The following is an 18,576-nucleotide window of genomic DNA, read 5'->3' as shown; positions in this document are numbered from 1 at the left end:
GTAAAAATGCAACATAATATAATTTTCTTGTAAAAACATCTGCAATACAAAACAGATAAACGTTTGTAGTTTTTATATTGTTTGATAACATACTGCTATAAGTACTCGAAATTTTTATTTTTGATAAAAATTGCAGACGTTGTGTAATATTCAGTTCCCTGGAAACTTCATAAAAATTTTATAATATTTTGATAGAAAAATAAGAAATTTGTCCTGCAAATAGAGAAGGAAGGAATAAAAAAAAGCATACTGTACCGTATAAAGAATACAATCCACTACATTAAATTATATGATTATAACGGAATATTGTTGTAAGTTAATATACTGAAACATAGTTTGATATTTAACCGATATCGAACATTTTTTGTTTCAAAATGACTATTTGTAAAGTCGCAAGCTAAAATTCGAGCTCATACATAACACTCTTCCTATTTAATGTTGCAAATTGTATGTGCACACAATCTACTATGTTCTACATCATAAAATAAGAAAATTATATTTTTGTCATCGATTTTTGTCGCTAAGTTTGCATTATTCATCGTAACGACAGTAATAATAATTATAAAAAAAAGCATTTCAACAAAGGTAGCAATGATTACGAATTCAAGCCTTGACGTTTTTCTTCTTCGAGCATAGCATCAAGTTCATCGGTAAGATTTGCAAGCATGTTTCCAATATCGTGCAATACATCAGCTGGTGCGCTACCACCACTATGATGACTTATTCCATGACTCTGCATGTTGTTGGTAGTATTATTGCTTGCGTATTCTTGTGCACGTGCAGCTCTCTGTTTTATTGTACCAGCATTTTCATTTGCAAATGGTAATGAATCAGATTCTGTACTGGAACTTGACTGAAAAAATATAATTAATTCATTAATATACTGTACAGTGCACAAAATACGCGATAAACTATTGTATATCCAAAAATTTAATTAACGCATAAACGAATAACAATTATATCCATAATTTCTATAATCTCCTTAAACGCGATAATTTGAAAATAATACCAAAACGTATCAAAATTGTTGAAAAAAATGTTACATATATTTTCAATATTTATGAACATTATACAATTCGTCCAAATACTTACGTATACACTTTATACCTCTATTCGAAAATTTGATATATTTATTGTATACGCAACATATATTAAGGTGAAAAATAATATGTAGCTTGTTGCATATTTCCTCACTGTATTGTCATTTTATGTCATTGGGGACGATAAGTATTGTACTGTTACATTTCATTCAGTAATACAACACAATGTATTGTGAAAAGGTCTTGACCATGTAGGATTTTTATTAAATGAGTTATTTGAATAAAAGCGGAAAGTTGGAGGATGTTAATATGAAGTTAATGTCGTAATTGTTTCGCGAATCCACAGAAATGGCTACGTGAACCCTTAAGAATCCGCGGACCATAGTTTTAAACTCGCTGCTATAAATTATATATAAAATCGTTATTTTAGAGAGATAATATAAGAAGTATGTCCAGTGTGGAGAAATGACTAAAGCTAGACAATCGAGTAAAAACATTAATATGACAAAATTTGATAGAAAATAATCTATTATCTGTAAATATATATTAAACACAATATTAAACACACTTATAACTAACATTAGAACTGTAAGAATTAGATTTCTTTTGTTGGTATATACAAACAAAATGAATAAAAATTTTTATAATTATGAACTTGCTTCTGTTAAAAAATATATAAGTATTCGAGAAATGCAGTAAGACAAAATGACAACATATATTATATATTCGTTTGCAAATTGGAATTATGTACAAATTAATTAATAATACTTTCAGAAAAAATATATACTATAACTAAAGTTATAATTTCAATATTCTTCTTTTTAAATAATTAACTCAGCCATGCTAAATAAATTTTTTTCATTTGTTGACACATTAAAATCGTCTATAATTTTTATATGCTATTTTAATACAATTTTTAATCAAATTTCCTCAACAATTTTCAGTAACTTTACCGCTTAAAGCAGAACTTGAATTGCTTTAGTAGAAAAATGATAAAATAATTGTTTTATTACATTTACAGTGTTATAGTATATTATATTGAAACACAAAACCATTTCTGGTAATTTTAATTACATACATTCTCATTTGAGTATAATTAAAGTAAATATTATTATGTAATTGTATAATTTGTTTAGTTAATATTATATAAATTAAAATAAATATTAAAGCTAATAAAATATCTAGTATCAATTTCATAGATGGGAGATATAAAACTATAAAACTAAAAATTCCCAAATGAAATGTCTGAAAACCAATTTGTACATAATATATACAGCCAATATCTTAAATATGTTAACAGTAAAATGTTGACATTCGCCGACACTACCTTATTATGTAGCTATGTATCCAGATTTACAATTATCTAAAAAAAAATGAGGTACTTTAGAAAATAACTATTGTTATGAAGAGAATCCTCAGAGGTTTTAATGATTTTTAGATATTTATAGAATTTAACGCTTTAAGCAACGTTTTCTTATACATATAAACGGCGGTCCTTCATGGTTTTCGAGATATTTGCAAAAAACGATTGCTATTATTGCAATAAATTAAATCGGCAGAGTTCATTATGAATTCTTCGAATGGAAGCTTCGTACGCATCGACATAAGTGACGTAATAACATAACGTAAGTCACTTTATGGCTACTGAAACTTAGTAGGTCGATTCTCTCATGGATTTCTCTCCGATGCTCTCACAAACGCACGCTTACAGTCAGAATTCACTGTACTGATTGATAACAATTTTTTAAAAATATCTCGCACACTAAAACAGTCTGATGAAACATATTATAAAAATCATCGGAATCGAAAATAGCATTTGTTTTCTAAACAATCACCGAAAATTGATATAAAGTATGAGTTAAAAGATTGTAATTATGTATTAATGGTATGTAAAAACCAAAATTCTTGAATATCACTTTTAATAATAGCTACGTTTAACACCAACAGAAAAAACATTCATTAAATAACAATACTATAACTTTTATCCGTGTTTTAATACGTAATCGCTGTCAGATGACTGGAAAAGAGCAGCCCCCTAATATTAGCAGATCCCATATTGTAATCGAAGAAAATTGGGTACTATTATAGTTTGCGCCCCCTCCCTTTATTTCATCTCTTTATATATGTATATTTCTTAGTTTGCGCCCCCTCCCTTTATTTCATCTCTTTATATATGTATATTTCTTCCAGGTAAAAAGAAAGAACAAATGAAACATTTCTTGGAAAACTAGCTACTGAAGCTTCATTTAAAGAAGGTATTATTTTTAAATAAATAAATTTATTATATAGTGTAAAATATAATTTGAATGAAATTACCTTAAAACTAGCATCAGATCCGTTACGGTGTTGAAGAGCTAGAGATGCTATTAATTCATGTTCCTCATTAACATTGACACTGACGCTACCCCAAGAACGAGACATGGAAGAGGGTGGCCGATTCATTTGAGGCGAAGTGGATGGCACTGGTGCGGGTGCGGGTGGTGGAGGAGACGGATGATGCATCAAGTGATGATGCTGATGATGATGCATATGATGTTCCTCGCAAGAAGCAGTTGGTACTGGTCCGCTGCAATCTATGACTACGTCGCTAACTCCTGATCCACCAACCCCAACATTAGACCCATTGTTGTCTCTGGAGCTCTGACGTCTTGGAGGAGACGGAGGACAACGTTTCGGGAGATGTGGACTACTTTCAAGTCCGTAAGTTAATTGATACTTATTATCAAAGTCCCTAGGCAATGACTTGAATTGTCCTGGAGTCGCGGTAACCTATACCATGAGATGATGAATAACAACGACAATAATCATTATCTTTTGATACATCTGAAATGAAATTGAATAAAAAAACTGCATATTACCTTAGCTACAGGTCGTGGGCGAACAAGACAGTGTCTTGGTCGTGGAAGAGTTCCACCACCCGCGTCTACTACCGAAGTATCATTTGTAGGAGTTAAATCGCCATCTTCGAAGCTTCGTGGGCGCCATTCGTTTGGTTGTGGATGTGTAGAAGGTGCTGGCGATGGAGGATATCCAAGAGGTGCATCTTCTAAGCTCTCCAGAGACTTTCCTCGTGAACCAGTTCGACCAACGATGTTATAATCGGTTGGCAAAGCAGCGTACATACTTCTCCATGCACTTCCAGATGTATTATCGCTACCTCCTCTCTGGAAAGATCTCAAAACAGGCGAGGAACAATCCTCGTCGGGAGACGGTAAATCAGGACCTCCTCGTTGAATAACTACATCCTGCAAACACATTGTTGACTTAACCTAAATATGAAAACAACTGCAATAGACAAGAGGTTAGGTAGTATCATTACATGATATTTAGTCAAAAATATATCTACTTATCAGTAGTGGATTTGCCTTTTAGGATTATTAAGTTAATAACAATTTATGTATCATAACCTACATAGGATGTTTTAATTTAAATTTTTAAGATTTAACTTAAATTACGAAATAAGAATAAATAGATTGTGTAATTCTATAATTGGTGGTAAAACGATTTTCAAATTTAACGATAAATGAAAAATTTGAGATGGATTACGAAAAATTTTATATCGTCACGAAAGAGCTCGCGTAAGAATGAAATTACTAAATCAATTATAGAATTTTATATAAAAGAACGATTTTTTCATTATCTTTCTCTTTTTATATTTAAAAGTATTTTTACAAAACACACGCGTGCATACAAAATATGTATAGAGTTGTCTATATATTGCACTGTGCTGATTACAAGATATCCACAGAAAATATCCACTTTATATTTTAAGACTTGATGATGCTGATTTCTAAAGTAGAAAGAGTCAAAGTAAAAATCTTGGAAACTGGGAAAATCTTCTGTCTTCGAATTTTTGACAGAAATGGGACGATTATAAAGAGTCAAATGAAATGATAAGAACAATAGTTAATTAAAAACAAAAAAATTCTAGCAAAACGTAATTAATCGCCAAAATTGAAATAATTACAAATTCGCAAGTTAAGAACAAAAAATGTTGTCATATATAAAACTTTTTTATTACAATGCTGTATACTTTGTACATAATTCTGTTTTTTACTGAATTATGTATAGGTTTTCTGACGGACATTTAACACATGTAATCACTTTTGTAATAACCACAATATGTATCAGGTTTTTTTAAATAATCGTCAAGTTTAAGTATTTATATAGATTAGAAATTTTGTAAGTTTCAACGAATAGACGATAACTAATTATATCTCTTTTTGTTTTTAGAATGTGAGAATTCTCTAATACATTATTTATGAATTATTGGGTTAAAGAACAATTGCATCCTTGTGTTTTAAACTGGCCTGTTCCACGTTTATTTTTGTAGAGAAAATATTTGACAAAATTATGTTATTCCTCATTCTGAACTCATATTTCAACTTCTACAATCAATCTCCGAATTTTCTAGATTTATACGTTGAATATTAATGTGATGGTAGAATGAATGTAGTTAGCATAGGTGTGTTAGCTCTAAGACTCTTAAGGCAGATGGAGCTGCACTGAGGAAGTTTCTACAAACTTATAAATCCAAAAAGTTTCAATTTTGACTACTTTCTTCCTGTAAAAATTTCACAAAAAGTTTTACATTGTAGCATACTCATTTAAATTTAATATTGCGTAGTACCTATTGAAAGAAATACCTTTTTCTTTATACCATTAAATGACAAAACGCAAATGATGGCCAGAGGACGAAGAATTAAACTAATTATTAACAATGTATTTAGTAATACTTATCTATAAATAAAAAGGAAAAAGTAGTAGTACTCGTTTAAAAAAATAAATGTAAGTATCGCATCCCTTCCCCCAAGATATTCTTTCCAATTTCCTTGAATTACATATGGCTGGAAATGGCGTGTTAAAACTACTAGTAGTAAGATTTATCAGAGTGATCGCAGAATCATGATCACAGTTGTGATTTAATTTTATTGACAATCGATTATAATTGTGACTTTTTTATTGATCTAGAGTGAATTTATTCGCTCTGGTCGCAATTTTTAGCCTTAATTGAAATATTTTGTAATTTCAATATAGCTTACATAGACATACCTATTTATAAAGTAAATTTAAAATCATGTTACGTCTTTTACGTATAATATCAATATACTTCATTTTTTCCCTCTTTTATGTCATTATTAAAGATACACATATAGTAAAAAAAAAATGTCTGCACAGAGCACGAAAATTGATTAAACATTGTGTATTTTTTAAATTGTAGGTTAGAAATAAATAATTTTCATGTATTTATATGGAAAAACATTACATTTACTGTTAGTGAAAAAAAAACAAACACATTCATTTCTTAATATTTGGAACAACATAGGGACAACCTTATGGTATGGTCAGTCATGTATGGAGTTTTACCTTTTTGTCAGTTTTAGTAAACCGGTACCGATCAATACATGACACTTGAAGTAATTTCATGTATTAGGGTTTCGCCTTGCCTCAGCGATTTAATCAAGGTTACTATAAAGTCACGCTCCAAAGGGTCTTTAGAATTTCAAATATTTTTAAGATGATAAAACTTGACTCGATTCCAAATTGCGCTATTGCCAAAATTTCGTCTATTAGCAACCACAAAGCTAAAAATAGAAGAGGATGATTTGAAGTTAGTCAAGTAGGAAATTTGGCCTGTTGCCAACCTGATGGGCCAGTCACTTGGGAAAAGGGTCCGAAGTGGGGCTGCAAAGTATTGAATAAAGAAATTTTGTAGATTTTAGGCAGAATTGATCAGACTTAGTAAAGAATTACTAGGGGAATTTATCAGGAGTTTCTATCAGCCTTTAGACAGAAATTATCAGGAATTGGGTGATGTTTCGAGTTATCAAACGGCACCTAGTGCAATATTCGAAGCATGCCTATTCAGCCAACGTGTATTTAACACTCAATATGTAAAGCAAACTGAGAACAAAAACAATAAAAAACATAAACAAAAATATTTCTGCATATAAGAAAATTCAACAGGCTAGTTCTAAGAAGTCTACAAAGTGTTTACAAATAAGTCTGAGACAGTCCTTCTAAAGATAAGAACAAGTTAGTTTCCTGCGTGCTAGCGGATAAACAAATTCATATCGTGTATATTTCCTAAAAAAATAAAAATTAGCAAGAGAAGGAAATCATTAAGAAAAATTGCACAAACTGTTAATAAAACGCATCGTACTGTACAATAGATTTGCCATAGATACGATAAAGATCACAAAAATTGTAATCCCATCATAAGTGTGCGATTCTAAGAACAATTAAATAATAGACTAATAGGCTAACTACAGTAGACTACAACAGACTAATTATTAATTACGAAATTGTTGTTGACAAATTGCTGAATACGTAGGCAACTTATATCACGTTTTGGTTATGTTTTAATTTTATTTGCTGAAAAATGAATGTATACCTTTATATTTGTCGCCAATGATAAACGTTATGTTTTCCTATATAAATACGTAGAAATCGTTTATTTTTCAACTCTTTTTTCACAAAATTTACAATGCTTAATCAATTTTCCTGGAGTGTACGGAAACTTATTTAATTTTTCCTCCTTTTCAAATCATTAGCATTTTTATTTTTTTTATGTCGTCATATAAAAAAAATATATGTATATATTGAATTTCATCGAATCTGATGCTGCAGCGTGTGCACACCGCAGCACATGTTATTATACGTTACGCGATGAGCAACGGGCCGCGGTGAAAGAATTATAGGTATACATACATGTATGTTGATAAATAGAACACTAATCTATCGACATTTATACTAATGTAAAAAAACTGGTGTTAACTTGTAAACAATATACGTTAAAATAATACATGATTTCTTAATTTGAAAAAAAAGTATCAAACCGTTAAAATTAATTTTTCGTAATATACAATTAGTCATCTTATAACAGCACACTTCATATGGGAACTTATACAGTGATAAATGGCAATAGATTACTTTTGGTTTAATCACTAAAAATACACCGCGATTAGACACGAATGTGTCTAAATAAAAACACTTATAATTGATAACCAGCAGCTCACGCCATCTCTACATGTGACTAGCCCCCCTTGCAACGATCAATTAAAAAAGTGTTGAGTAGTTGGCAATTCACCGCACATAATTAACATATTCGTAACCGCAGATGTGAATTCAGGTCCGATAATTTTTTTTTTCTTAAGCAACACACATTATTGCAACATTGATATTTCAAAATAAATTTTATAATTTTTATCCTTGCTTTAATGATATGTACAAGTTTGCGACAACCAGCTCCAGAATTTCATTATTTTCGCGGGTACTTGGTATTAATTAAATATATAATAATTATTAGTAATAAGTATTAAAAATTTCCCGCTCACGAATGTGCTAATAAAAGTAAATTTCATGTAAAAGCTACCTGTTGCTACCTTTTTTGCGATAATATGGTAAAGAGAAAAAAATATATATATATAATGTATACCTATTTTTTTAAAAACTTTTTTAATAAAAACGTTTTTTTAGGATAAATCTCTCTTTTAGAATTTTACATGGCAGTTCAAAACTCAAACATTTTAAAGTTAATATAATATTTTAATATAATTAAAATTGCTGTTTGCTTATTTCGATTATCTAAACAATAGTACTTTGTAAGAGGAGATTCTCAAGTGTAAATATAACTTTTAAGTAAGGTGTTGTATAACTTTCTATTTCATCAATTAATTGCTAAAAATTCTTTACCGTAATTACAAATACTGTGTTATTTTAATCTCAATCATTAATCAATCGCTTTAGTCAAATCATTAATAAAAACTAATTAACATACTGTAAAGAATAAGGTAAAAAAGTGAACTGCAATGAGATGAGGATAGAAGAGCTAAAGATATCTCATAATGGTCAATTGCGCTTTAACACCTTTCTACTTTTCAACTTTTTTCAACTACTTTCTCGTTTTTGTCATTATGTATTTTATATAATTAAAAATGCGAGAGAAGAACAAACTCTCATGGTTTTAAATGATAAACATTATGATAAGTTTAAGTATAGCTAGAGACATAACATAGAAATATTTTAATTATATAGATTCATAATGAGGCAACGTTTGTCTTGAAATTGTGTTTACGACATCATGAAAAGGAATTGAACATTTGTAGAATGAACAAAAGAGACGAAAAAGAAGAATTAATACTTCGTGCAGTAGTGTTTGTCTTTAAAATCGCATCAATCATTTTGATACTTTTAAGGTTATTACTACATAAAAATCTGATTCAGAAGACATAAAAATCTGATTTTAGAGGTTGGATCCTTTTCCTAAAATATATGTCTTTTATTTATTTTTTCCCATCGCGCATAAACAACAACTGCATACAGATGAATAGAAGTCTGTGCCTTCGAGAAGTTTAAACTACATAAAAGATATGCGAATCGTGTGAGCATCATCGCAAGCATGCCCGTGCTCAAGCAAGGAAACATTCATTAGTTACAGTCAATCGTGAGACCCATAAAGCACTGTAACACGTCAAGAATATGTAATTTTATCGCTCTTCTTACGTTTGACTCGATAAACACTTGTTCTTACAATTCCACGATATCCTTGTGCTTGTACTGAGTACGAGTATAACGATATCGAACATTTACTATACTAATATATGTATAAATAAAAACTTTTATATAAGTCGGCAAGATATTTCATCATCTTGTCAAATAAAAATATGCATATATAAGAGCTAGCTCTTAGCGTGCAGTGAGAATGTTGTGTACATTAACACTTGGAGTATCAGCAAAATATCCATTTATTTACCTGTGTTTGTCCAGGATGCGGCGGTAGCCGTGCAAGATCAAGCGGTTGTATACGTTTACCAGCACGAATATCCTTCACTCGTTTAATGGCCAATAATAATTTTTTCTGATGGCCAAGACGCACGATACCAATATCTTCAAGGTCTTCCCAGGTGAGAGTTGTTACATCCTCAACTGAACGCATACCCTGCTGATGAAGAGCACCGAGATATTCCTCTAGCCGTAAAAGTCTGAGCCACTCTTCCAACGAACCAGGGATATGCTCTGGCAAGCCATCTCCTATGTTCAAATTGTCTATTTCCGCTTTCAAACGTTTCCGATGATTAGGCTTCTTAATCCCTGAAAATACATCGAATTTTAAACTTTCAGATTATTAGCTAATTTTTCTTCCAATAGCCAAATAAATACCATAGATCGCGATATATTAGAGGAATTAGAAACATAGAAGGTTCATCCTTTGTTCACAATTAGTGATAAAGCTCAGTTTTCGAAGACATAAAAAGTTTTATTTTCTATATAAATGTCAGTGGCGGTACTTATGTGGCGTAATTATACATGAAAAAGAACGAAATAATGATCAATGTAGCCCTTTTAATAAGAAGCAATATATCCTAAAATCACGTGCATCATCTCGTTAATCATCTCGTAAGCGGATTTAGTTCATGAAATTCATAACGATGATATATAATAAGATTTCAGCCATTTACAGGCCATTCTCGGTTCACCAGTTTACCGAAATCTTTAAGATGGAATTTACAGATTTATGGATTCTGTTCTTAGTCTATATTACAAAATATAATATTTCTTCGAAGATGCGTACTCGAGATGTGACCTCATGATGCACAAATGTATCTACACAAATTTATGCAAAAATAATAATTTAGAAAAGTGTACAACACTGTGATAGATTCTTTGAAAACTGTTTGAACAGATAGATTCTTTTTTTAAAACATGCGATTTTGCAATTCAACTTTTTAACTATGTCAGCAGAAGTGTTCTGGAGGTTGAATAGTATACAATAAAGTACCGTGATCACTCTAAATATGTTTTCCTTTTCATACATAATGCAAATAATTATAATATTATTATTATTGAATTTTTTTGCGACTCTACGTTAAATGTACAATTTGTTTAAGTAAAATATTTTATACAATTTTTAGCTTTCTTTTGTTTTGTTTAACACATTGTATTTGAGTAGAAGTCCGTTATTAGTTATTATTTTAGTTTGATTTTATATTTTCCCAAATAATCTTTGGTATCGGATATAATCTAGGTCCTAATTTTTTGTAACGAATGCTGTTTTTAGATATTTCCCTTTCCTTCGCAGTTCGCAATAGCTGTTGTTTATAAATGTTAAACGAGCTATTTCGTCAATGGTGGATGCACGTTTATGATATAAACAAAATGTATGTCGAATATTTTTCTCTGCTCTACCTCTGTGCAAAAATTTTGTTTTTTTAATAACAATAATTGACTTTATTATTCTGATATTCATTTGTTTATTAGTCACACTTGTAGGAATTACGCCATGTTTATGACCAAACGATTTCAACAGCGACACGAAGGTTTTCGTGTACGTACGTTTTCTACAGACTTCGTTTTCTTGAATTTCTTTATCGAACTGCAAACAATTTTCTCGCCTGAATGATTATACGGATTGAAAAGAAGGAATTTTTCTAAACATACGTTTTATAGAATACGAATTCCTTTAGCGTATTTTTATTATCTTAATGTGTTTCTTCACGGTATACCAGTCCATGATTCAAATTATGATATATCAGATCATGGATGATAATTAAAAAATTCAATAAAGAATTCAAACAGTATAGTGCAATGATATTTCAAGACTGAGGCAATTTAACAATTTATCCGAATAACGGTTTTCATTTGTTTTTATAAACGGCATAATAAAAACGTAGCACGAATTGTGAAATGTTACTTGCAAGAGTTGGAAGATACAGAAATAGACAAAAGTCCTGATTTAAATATTATTGAACATATTTGGGATTATTTAGACAGTGCAAAAAGAAAAGTCAACCGAAAGTCAACCAATCACAGTTGTTATTATCTGACAGTTGATCACGTCTTTCATGCGACGCTTATCTCTTTATACGGGACAAAATTAAAAAGCAAACTTTGGAAATTTCTTGCTATATAAATAATATTAACTAAAATTAGAATGCAATAATCACCATATGGGTTGGTACTTATATTTATTTTCATAAAAGTACGAATTATTAATAACTTTTTAAAACCGATGCTGGCAGTAACCACGAATGGTTATATACTTTTATGAAAATAAATAAATGTACCAACCCATATGGTGATTACTGCATCATCATTTTCGTTAATATTATTTATATGGCGAGAAGTTGCCGAAGTTTGCTTTCGATACTGAGTTTTTTGTTAAAACCGAGGATACGTTTTTTGGGTATAGCAATTTTTCCCAAATTTTCACTAACCCTGAAACTAGAAATATCCATAAAAAATGTCTTAAAAATTCTGAGAAAAGAAAAAATTATATAGCATTCCGAAGCTTAATTTTTTTGTGATTTTTTAACACAATATTCAAGTCGATACTTTTTTTCAGTCAAAAGTTATAGCATCCGAAAGATTTCGCTAAATGCGTACTTTGACAACCCCCCCCCCCCCCCCCCCCCCATTACAAGACCCGACAGATAGATACGCTGGCAATTGATGACACACATACAGATCTACAAATATGCAAAGTTTAAACAAAATTAGTTGGGGGCGAAAACATATGGTTTTTGAATAGGGTCTTTTGTAAATTACGAAAACTTTGGTCCCCTATTTAGGTAATTATTTTTAGACCTGGAGGGCAACAAATTTCACAAAAACTTCCTTAGTCAGTAAGGTTTCTGATGATCTAATCAGTTTTCTATTCCGCCGCACGGAAGCAAAAAAATTTATGTGAAATGATGAAAACTGCAGATGAACTGTTCATGCAATAATAGCATTCAAAGGGTTAATTTAATTTTTAAACCTAAAGGAAATCCGTAAAATGCCACAGAAATGGGTGGTTTTTTCACCGATTTTGGCAAGCCGGGTAGTGGCCGTGATCGCAGATGTTACACTCCAGAAGCCAAAATATAACACTTAAGAAATCAAGATATTACACTTAAAAGGTCGTACTCGCCGCTCTAGAGAGCCCAATAGGGGTGAGAAAATCTCTGGTTGCTGTCCTTCAGGTCCAAAAGTAATTACCAAAAAATAGGAGATCGAAGTTTTCGTAATTTACAAATGTTGCCTCCTGAGATAAGTTATTGCTCTTTTCAATATTGTTTCTCATTTTCTTGTAGGACTAACGGTTTGGAAGATTTAATCAATAATATGAGTGAAACTGCTGTTTCTCTGAAAAAAGAACAAAAATCCCAATTTCCTCTACCATTTTTGCAAATCGGTCCTAGGACTATATGAACCTTTGGTGCTTTTCGGGCGTAGTATCAGCTGTAAAAATTTGTCACTCATTTTAGAGGAAAATAGATTCAAGTTATACAAAAATTACCCTTAATGATTAACTGCTGGATTCAGAAGCTATAATGAAACCTTAAACTGTATATCGTGAGTAATTCGAAGTATTCGAGGTAGCTTATAAATTTCCTTCCATCATGCACAAAATGGTGGGACAGTTTTCAGGTTTGTATAATAGGTTAGTTTGTAGGTTATCATTATTTTGTATAATGCTTGAAAACTTTAGTTAGTATGTATTAGTAAATCAATATTCGATTAAACCATCTCTATACCGCTGATAAAGTTAAAACAATTTTCCCACTGTTTACTATTCATGTTCCATTTACCAGTCCAATATAGGAATATTTGTACAAATTCTTACTATGCATACTTTTTCATGTTTTTTAAGATTAAAAGTTCTTGGTCTATTAGAAAGTAGTAATTAATTTACCTAATTACGTTTACTATTCTTTCTTGGAATTCTTTTAAGAGCATGTCAGTTAATATGATTATGACGTTGGCGGCATATGTCATAACTTGGTATATTTGCAAAAAGTAAATTGAGAAAATAAATGAAATAATCTTACCTATTGCTGTCAAATCTTCCGGTGTCATACGCGTAATGGTAGCAAGGTCATAACCAGCGGAAGCAAACAATGGAAAGTATTCCTCGTATTGGATTTCCGTTAACCAAGCATGAACGACGTCGAGATCCGCCGGTCTGTCAAGATGGCTACCAAGTGAGCTTATAGAACACCTGGGTGATGAAGTAAGAGCACCAGGTCCTCTAGGACCTAGATGATATCCGGAAGCTCTTCCAGAATCTAATGAAGCAGTAGAATGTCTGGAACCAGAACCCGATCCTGAACTACCTGGACTATCTCTACCCGGGCTTTGAGTCATATCGATTCCTAAAAAGAACAAACAATATTTTCCACTAAATATCCTTTATAGATACTATAAAAAATTAACTGATTCAGAATTAATCCTGTTAATATTTATAACAGTTTATCGCTGCTACGGGATACTATACGTGATTTCTAAAAACCTTCTACACGTATTTAACACGTTAAGCGCCACGCCGGCGTCGGTCCCTACGAACCAATCAGTGTTACACTTTTTTAGGTTCACGTTATACCACCGCGTGTGTCGGTTCTCGCGTACTGATTGCCAGACTAAACTAACAGTTAATGTTATTCTAATTTAAATCTTTTTTATTTAATTTTTCATGGCTTAACGTGTTAAGTGTCTACGAAGAGAAAATATTTTCCTTCTGAAGATATATAATCATGCGTTGTTTAAAACAGTATTTGCCGAATATTTAACAAAACTATGATCTTTATACCGAGCTTGTATTTAATAGAATCTGTAAATAACGCTAGTGTCTGTTACAGATATTGTGGTGCAAATTAAAAAAAAATAAATGTATAAAAACTAATAGATTCCTAAATGATATAGAATTACATTATTAGTATTCGGTCAAAAAACTTGAAATGAATAAGACGAAGTTTATGCCAACTGTGTATCGGATGCATCAAATTAAATTTATTAACCTATTTTGTTGCCTATTTCTATGATCTTACATGTCTAAGTATATCAGAATTTGAAATATTTTCCCACAGAATGAGCAAACATTTTCCAAAAAAAATTTTGAATTCATCGGCATTCCATAAAAATTGGAGACAAACTTGTAGAAACATATAGTTACAAGGAACTTGGTTTAAATGTTTACTATTTTTAGTACTACGTATTCGCTACTTATTTCGTGAAGTTATCAGTCAGTTAAATTTCGATGTTTGATCTTATTATAATACTAAGGATTAGAAAATTATATGTGAATAGCTATTTTTAAAAAGAAATAGTAGTACACGGACATACGTGTCACGGTTAGGAAGGGTCGGTTTAAGCTGAGTCGATTTACTTGCTAGTGAGTGTAGTTTTGTTTTTGCTAGTCGTCGATATTGGTCCGTTAAATGGGACGCGGACGCGGACGCGGTGCGATGCACAACGTGAGCAAATCCCGATATACAGTTAAAAATCTGAAAAACTTATTCAATTTATATTTATTCAAACTTAATATCCACTAGTTTTCGACGGTCCAAATTGCAAAATAATAAAATGATGGATCCGATGTAGTGAATATTAACGTTTAAACAAATAAAATGTCATCCAACTAACACACGATGCATCTTATTAACCGAGAGAACAGATTATGTAAGAAAATAAATATTTATATATTGAAATCATAACCTTTAACGTTTATAATCCAAGTATAGGGTCTATTAATCGAGGCCGGGGAAAATCTATTATGGACTTGAAATTATACACCAGAATTATAGAACATAACCGGTTCTGGCCATTTAGCCCTTTAGCCGGTTTGCTGTGAATCGATTTGTGGATGTTGGATATAATCGACGCGATGTTAGCCGCGTTTCACGGGTGAATTAGTTTCTATAGGAATAACTCGTTGTATTCGCATCCTTGTTCCTGTAGAGCGTATTTCTGTGTGTTTTTCACTAAAACTCTCGGTTTAAGGACACTAAGCCGTCATCAGTTTTTTTCCTTTTTTCTTGTCTCTGTCATCCTGGATTAAACTCGAGCTCGGTCGTTTGGTTAAAATCACGTAGTTTTGATTTTTCTGTTCACTATTCAGTCGAATATTAGTATCCATTATTCAGAAATCATTAGTTCCAGAGATATTTTCTACTATGAGCTTGTAACGGCTTGCAATAATAAACTATTAGAAACTCTTAAAGATGTCACGGGCCTGTAACATGGCTGCATTCCATTTTAAAAACAATAGCGTACTGCAAACCAGTTGTTTTATTAAAATTTCTTTATTATTTATCGTCCTCTAAATCCACAAACATATAATACTTCTGGCTTCTCTTTCTTTTCTTTTTCTTCTTTTTTTTCAGTTAGCTTTGACGTAAGGCACATTTTTTTATCACAACGACGTGATATAACAAATCGAAAACTGGTGTTAAGAGAAGAGAAAAATGTCGAAGATTTTTCAACGTGTGCATGCTTCTATGAGGAAACGTCTCGAAATGTGTGTTGAAATGAATAAAGATATATTAAACACATGTAGCTAGTGAGATAATGTCTTACTAACAACATCACTTACGCTAATTAAAATACTAATGTTTTAGAACCTACGTTTATTAACAGTTATTTTATTATATTTCCTTCCAAATATACTATATATTTTTCCTGATTTATCCTTTAAACTTTTGATTAAAGAAACGAATATTATAATTCTCTTCTGACGGAGTAAAGCTTGTTCTCAATTATTTGGCACTTTGTGCGTATAATTAAGGTTTTATTACCTTGATCCTCGGCATGAGCATATTTGCCGACAATCGATGGGAAAGCAAAACCGGGATGCGTAAAAATAGGTCCCGGACTCTTTCCAGATGGCACGCCATACGAGCCCTCGTCCATTGTTCCGCCTGGTCCATTTCCAGATAGGAAACAGCTATCTTCGCTGCTCGCATATCCAGCGGAACCAAACGAGGAACCAGAATGTCGAAATACATCGGGTACAGCCGGTGGGGCTACTTTCTTCGCTTGAGTCACAGACTTGGACGGCCGGTTCATGCCGCCAACTGCAAATATACATCACATTTCATCGTTAGTTTATTAATCAATGTAACATACTCTCGTCATCGCTATTATTCAACAACAATTAATCACGCTTACAAAAATTATAAAAATTACGATAGGTTTCAACGATAAAACAAATAATATAAAAAGAACCAACTTAACTTTACATTACTAACTAAAAAGAATGTTTATGAAAAATAAACAATTTAACAAGTTTTTCGTAATTTATCTACAGAAATTATTAATTATTTAGTTTTTCGAAAATTCCCTAAACCCCTGTGCTTAACCTTTTTTTAACCCTAAATAAGAGCAGAGGGGCTGAGAATCATTTGAACTGAATAATACCATTTGAAGCCGAATAATATTTGCCTGAAACACTTTCTTCTATCTTGCGTCGTTAAGAAGTTACTGTAAAAAATGCGTTTATTAAAAAAAAAAGAAGGAAAAGAAATGGAGTGGATTCGATTCTTTTTTTCCATCAAATTCAGCGATTGATAAAGCAGCTAACATTCTTCCACTCCTCCTCATTTAGAATGTACATTTAGAAAGGAAGACTTCAAAAATAGGAAAGAGATTCCAAAATTTCTTGAAAATGACAGTTCCTGCATGGAGGAGCCAGGAGGATCTCCAGTTTCGTAGATATCGTGTTATATATCTTTGTAATACGAGAACCACGACATGGCTAGAACAGTTGCACACGTTGTAGTCCAAAATGTAGAGTTAGATGATATCGAAATATTGATAATAACGATAGTATCGAGCTCCAAGAGCAAGTTAAGATCTCGGCACTACGCATTTTGGTAGCCAAAGTGGAGTGGATCTGTAATAGCGCCTGTTTAACGTCTAGCTTCGGTAGACAAGGGGCAGATGGCTCTCCTGGGAAGGGATGAACCGATTACACTTGATTATTTAACGGTGTCCAGATGCTATTTTGAAAGATTACGATTTCTTGCCTCTAGAATCCTCTATCATGGATGAACCCCGATCTGACCAAAAGGCAATTCGTATTCCATGAGGGTTGAGATCAAATCTATCTTCGAAGTGACGTGACATTGACGATGTCTCTTGACGTCTATATTTTATTATGTTCATAATGTATCGATGATTGTCGACAGGAAGGAACAGATAATGACCGTATGTCTCCTCCTACAAGGGCGACTTCCGTTGTTTCCTCGGTCCGAAAATTAATCGTCCTTTACGGTTAGACTGTACAATAGGATAGTAATAGACTGAAATAGGAGAATGAATGGCCAGGACAGTGACATTGTGGATTTTGGTTTTTCTGTCCAGACCTGATCAGTTTTGCCGTTTCGAAAAACAGTTATCTGATTTCAAGCAAATAGAAAGGACAGCATAGGTTTTCTAATTCTCTCATACATATGATTTTAAATGTTCTCAATCTGTAATAATTGAGAAATAATAACGGTGCTATGATTCTTTTCTTCTAATGGTGAAAGTCTGTACGAACGATATCTCTCAAGTCCTCGACGCCCTTTACGCCCTTACTATAAATCTGACTTAAGAAAATTCCAACTTGGCTTCACCATTCGCGCTTCTAAGGCATACTACACTCCACCCTTTCTTGCCACACGTCATGCCAGTGCCCACAAATCTATAAAACAGTGGAATGCATAACGAAACCTCAAATTATGTTGGTTTGCACGCGCGAAGAATATTCAAAGCTCTTTTCTTCGGAAACGAAGTC

General features: G+C 32.0%; 1 protein-coding gene across 5 annotated transcripts in view; it reads right to left on the bottom strand.

Annotated features, from left to right (window-relative positions):
* Positions 1-252: 252 nt before the first annotated feature.
* The window catches only part of LOC143432257 (uncharacterized), a 110,282-nt gene continuing 91,958 nt past the window's right edge, over positions 253-18,576 (bottom strand). For 3 of the 5 annotated variants that reach the window (XM_076909031.1, XM_076909032.1, XM_076909028.1), the window contains 6 exons: positions 16,595-16,873; positions 13,853-14,176; positions 9,796-10,133; positions 3,899-4,303; positions 3,357-3,809; positions 253-853 (listed from right to left, as the gene is read on the bottom strand). In XM_076909031.1, coding sequence (XP_076765146.1) covers positions 596-853; positions 3,357-3,809; positions 3,899-4,303; positions 9,796-10,133; positions 13,853-14,176; positions 16,595-16,865 — 2,049 coding nt within the window. In that variant the 5' untranslated portion in view covers positions 16,866-16,873 and the 3' untranslated portion in view covers positions 253-595. Of the gene's footprint in view, positions 854-2,296; positions 2,404-3,356; positions 3,810-3,898; positions 4,304-9,795; positions 10,134-13,852; positions 14,177-16,594; positions 16,874-18,576 lie in introns of those variants that run through there. The other 2 variants (XM_076909030.1, XM_076909033.1) reach the window with 2 other exon arrangements.

This window comes from Xylocopa sonorina, unplaced genomic scaffold, assembly GCF_050948175.1.
Source record: "Xylocopa sonorina isolate GNS202 unplaced genomic scaffold, iyXylSono1_principal scaffold0076, whole genome shotgun sequence".
In the NCBI taxonomy this organism is placed as follows: Eukaryota; Metazoa; Arthropoda; class Insecta; order Hymenoptera; family Apidae; genus Xylocopa; species Xylocopa sonorina.
The sequence above is the reverse complement of the archived record's forward strand: the minus strand, read 5'-3'. Positions and strand labels throughout refer to the sequence as shown.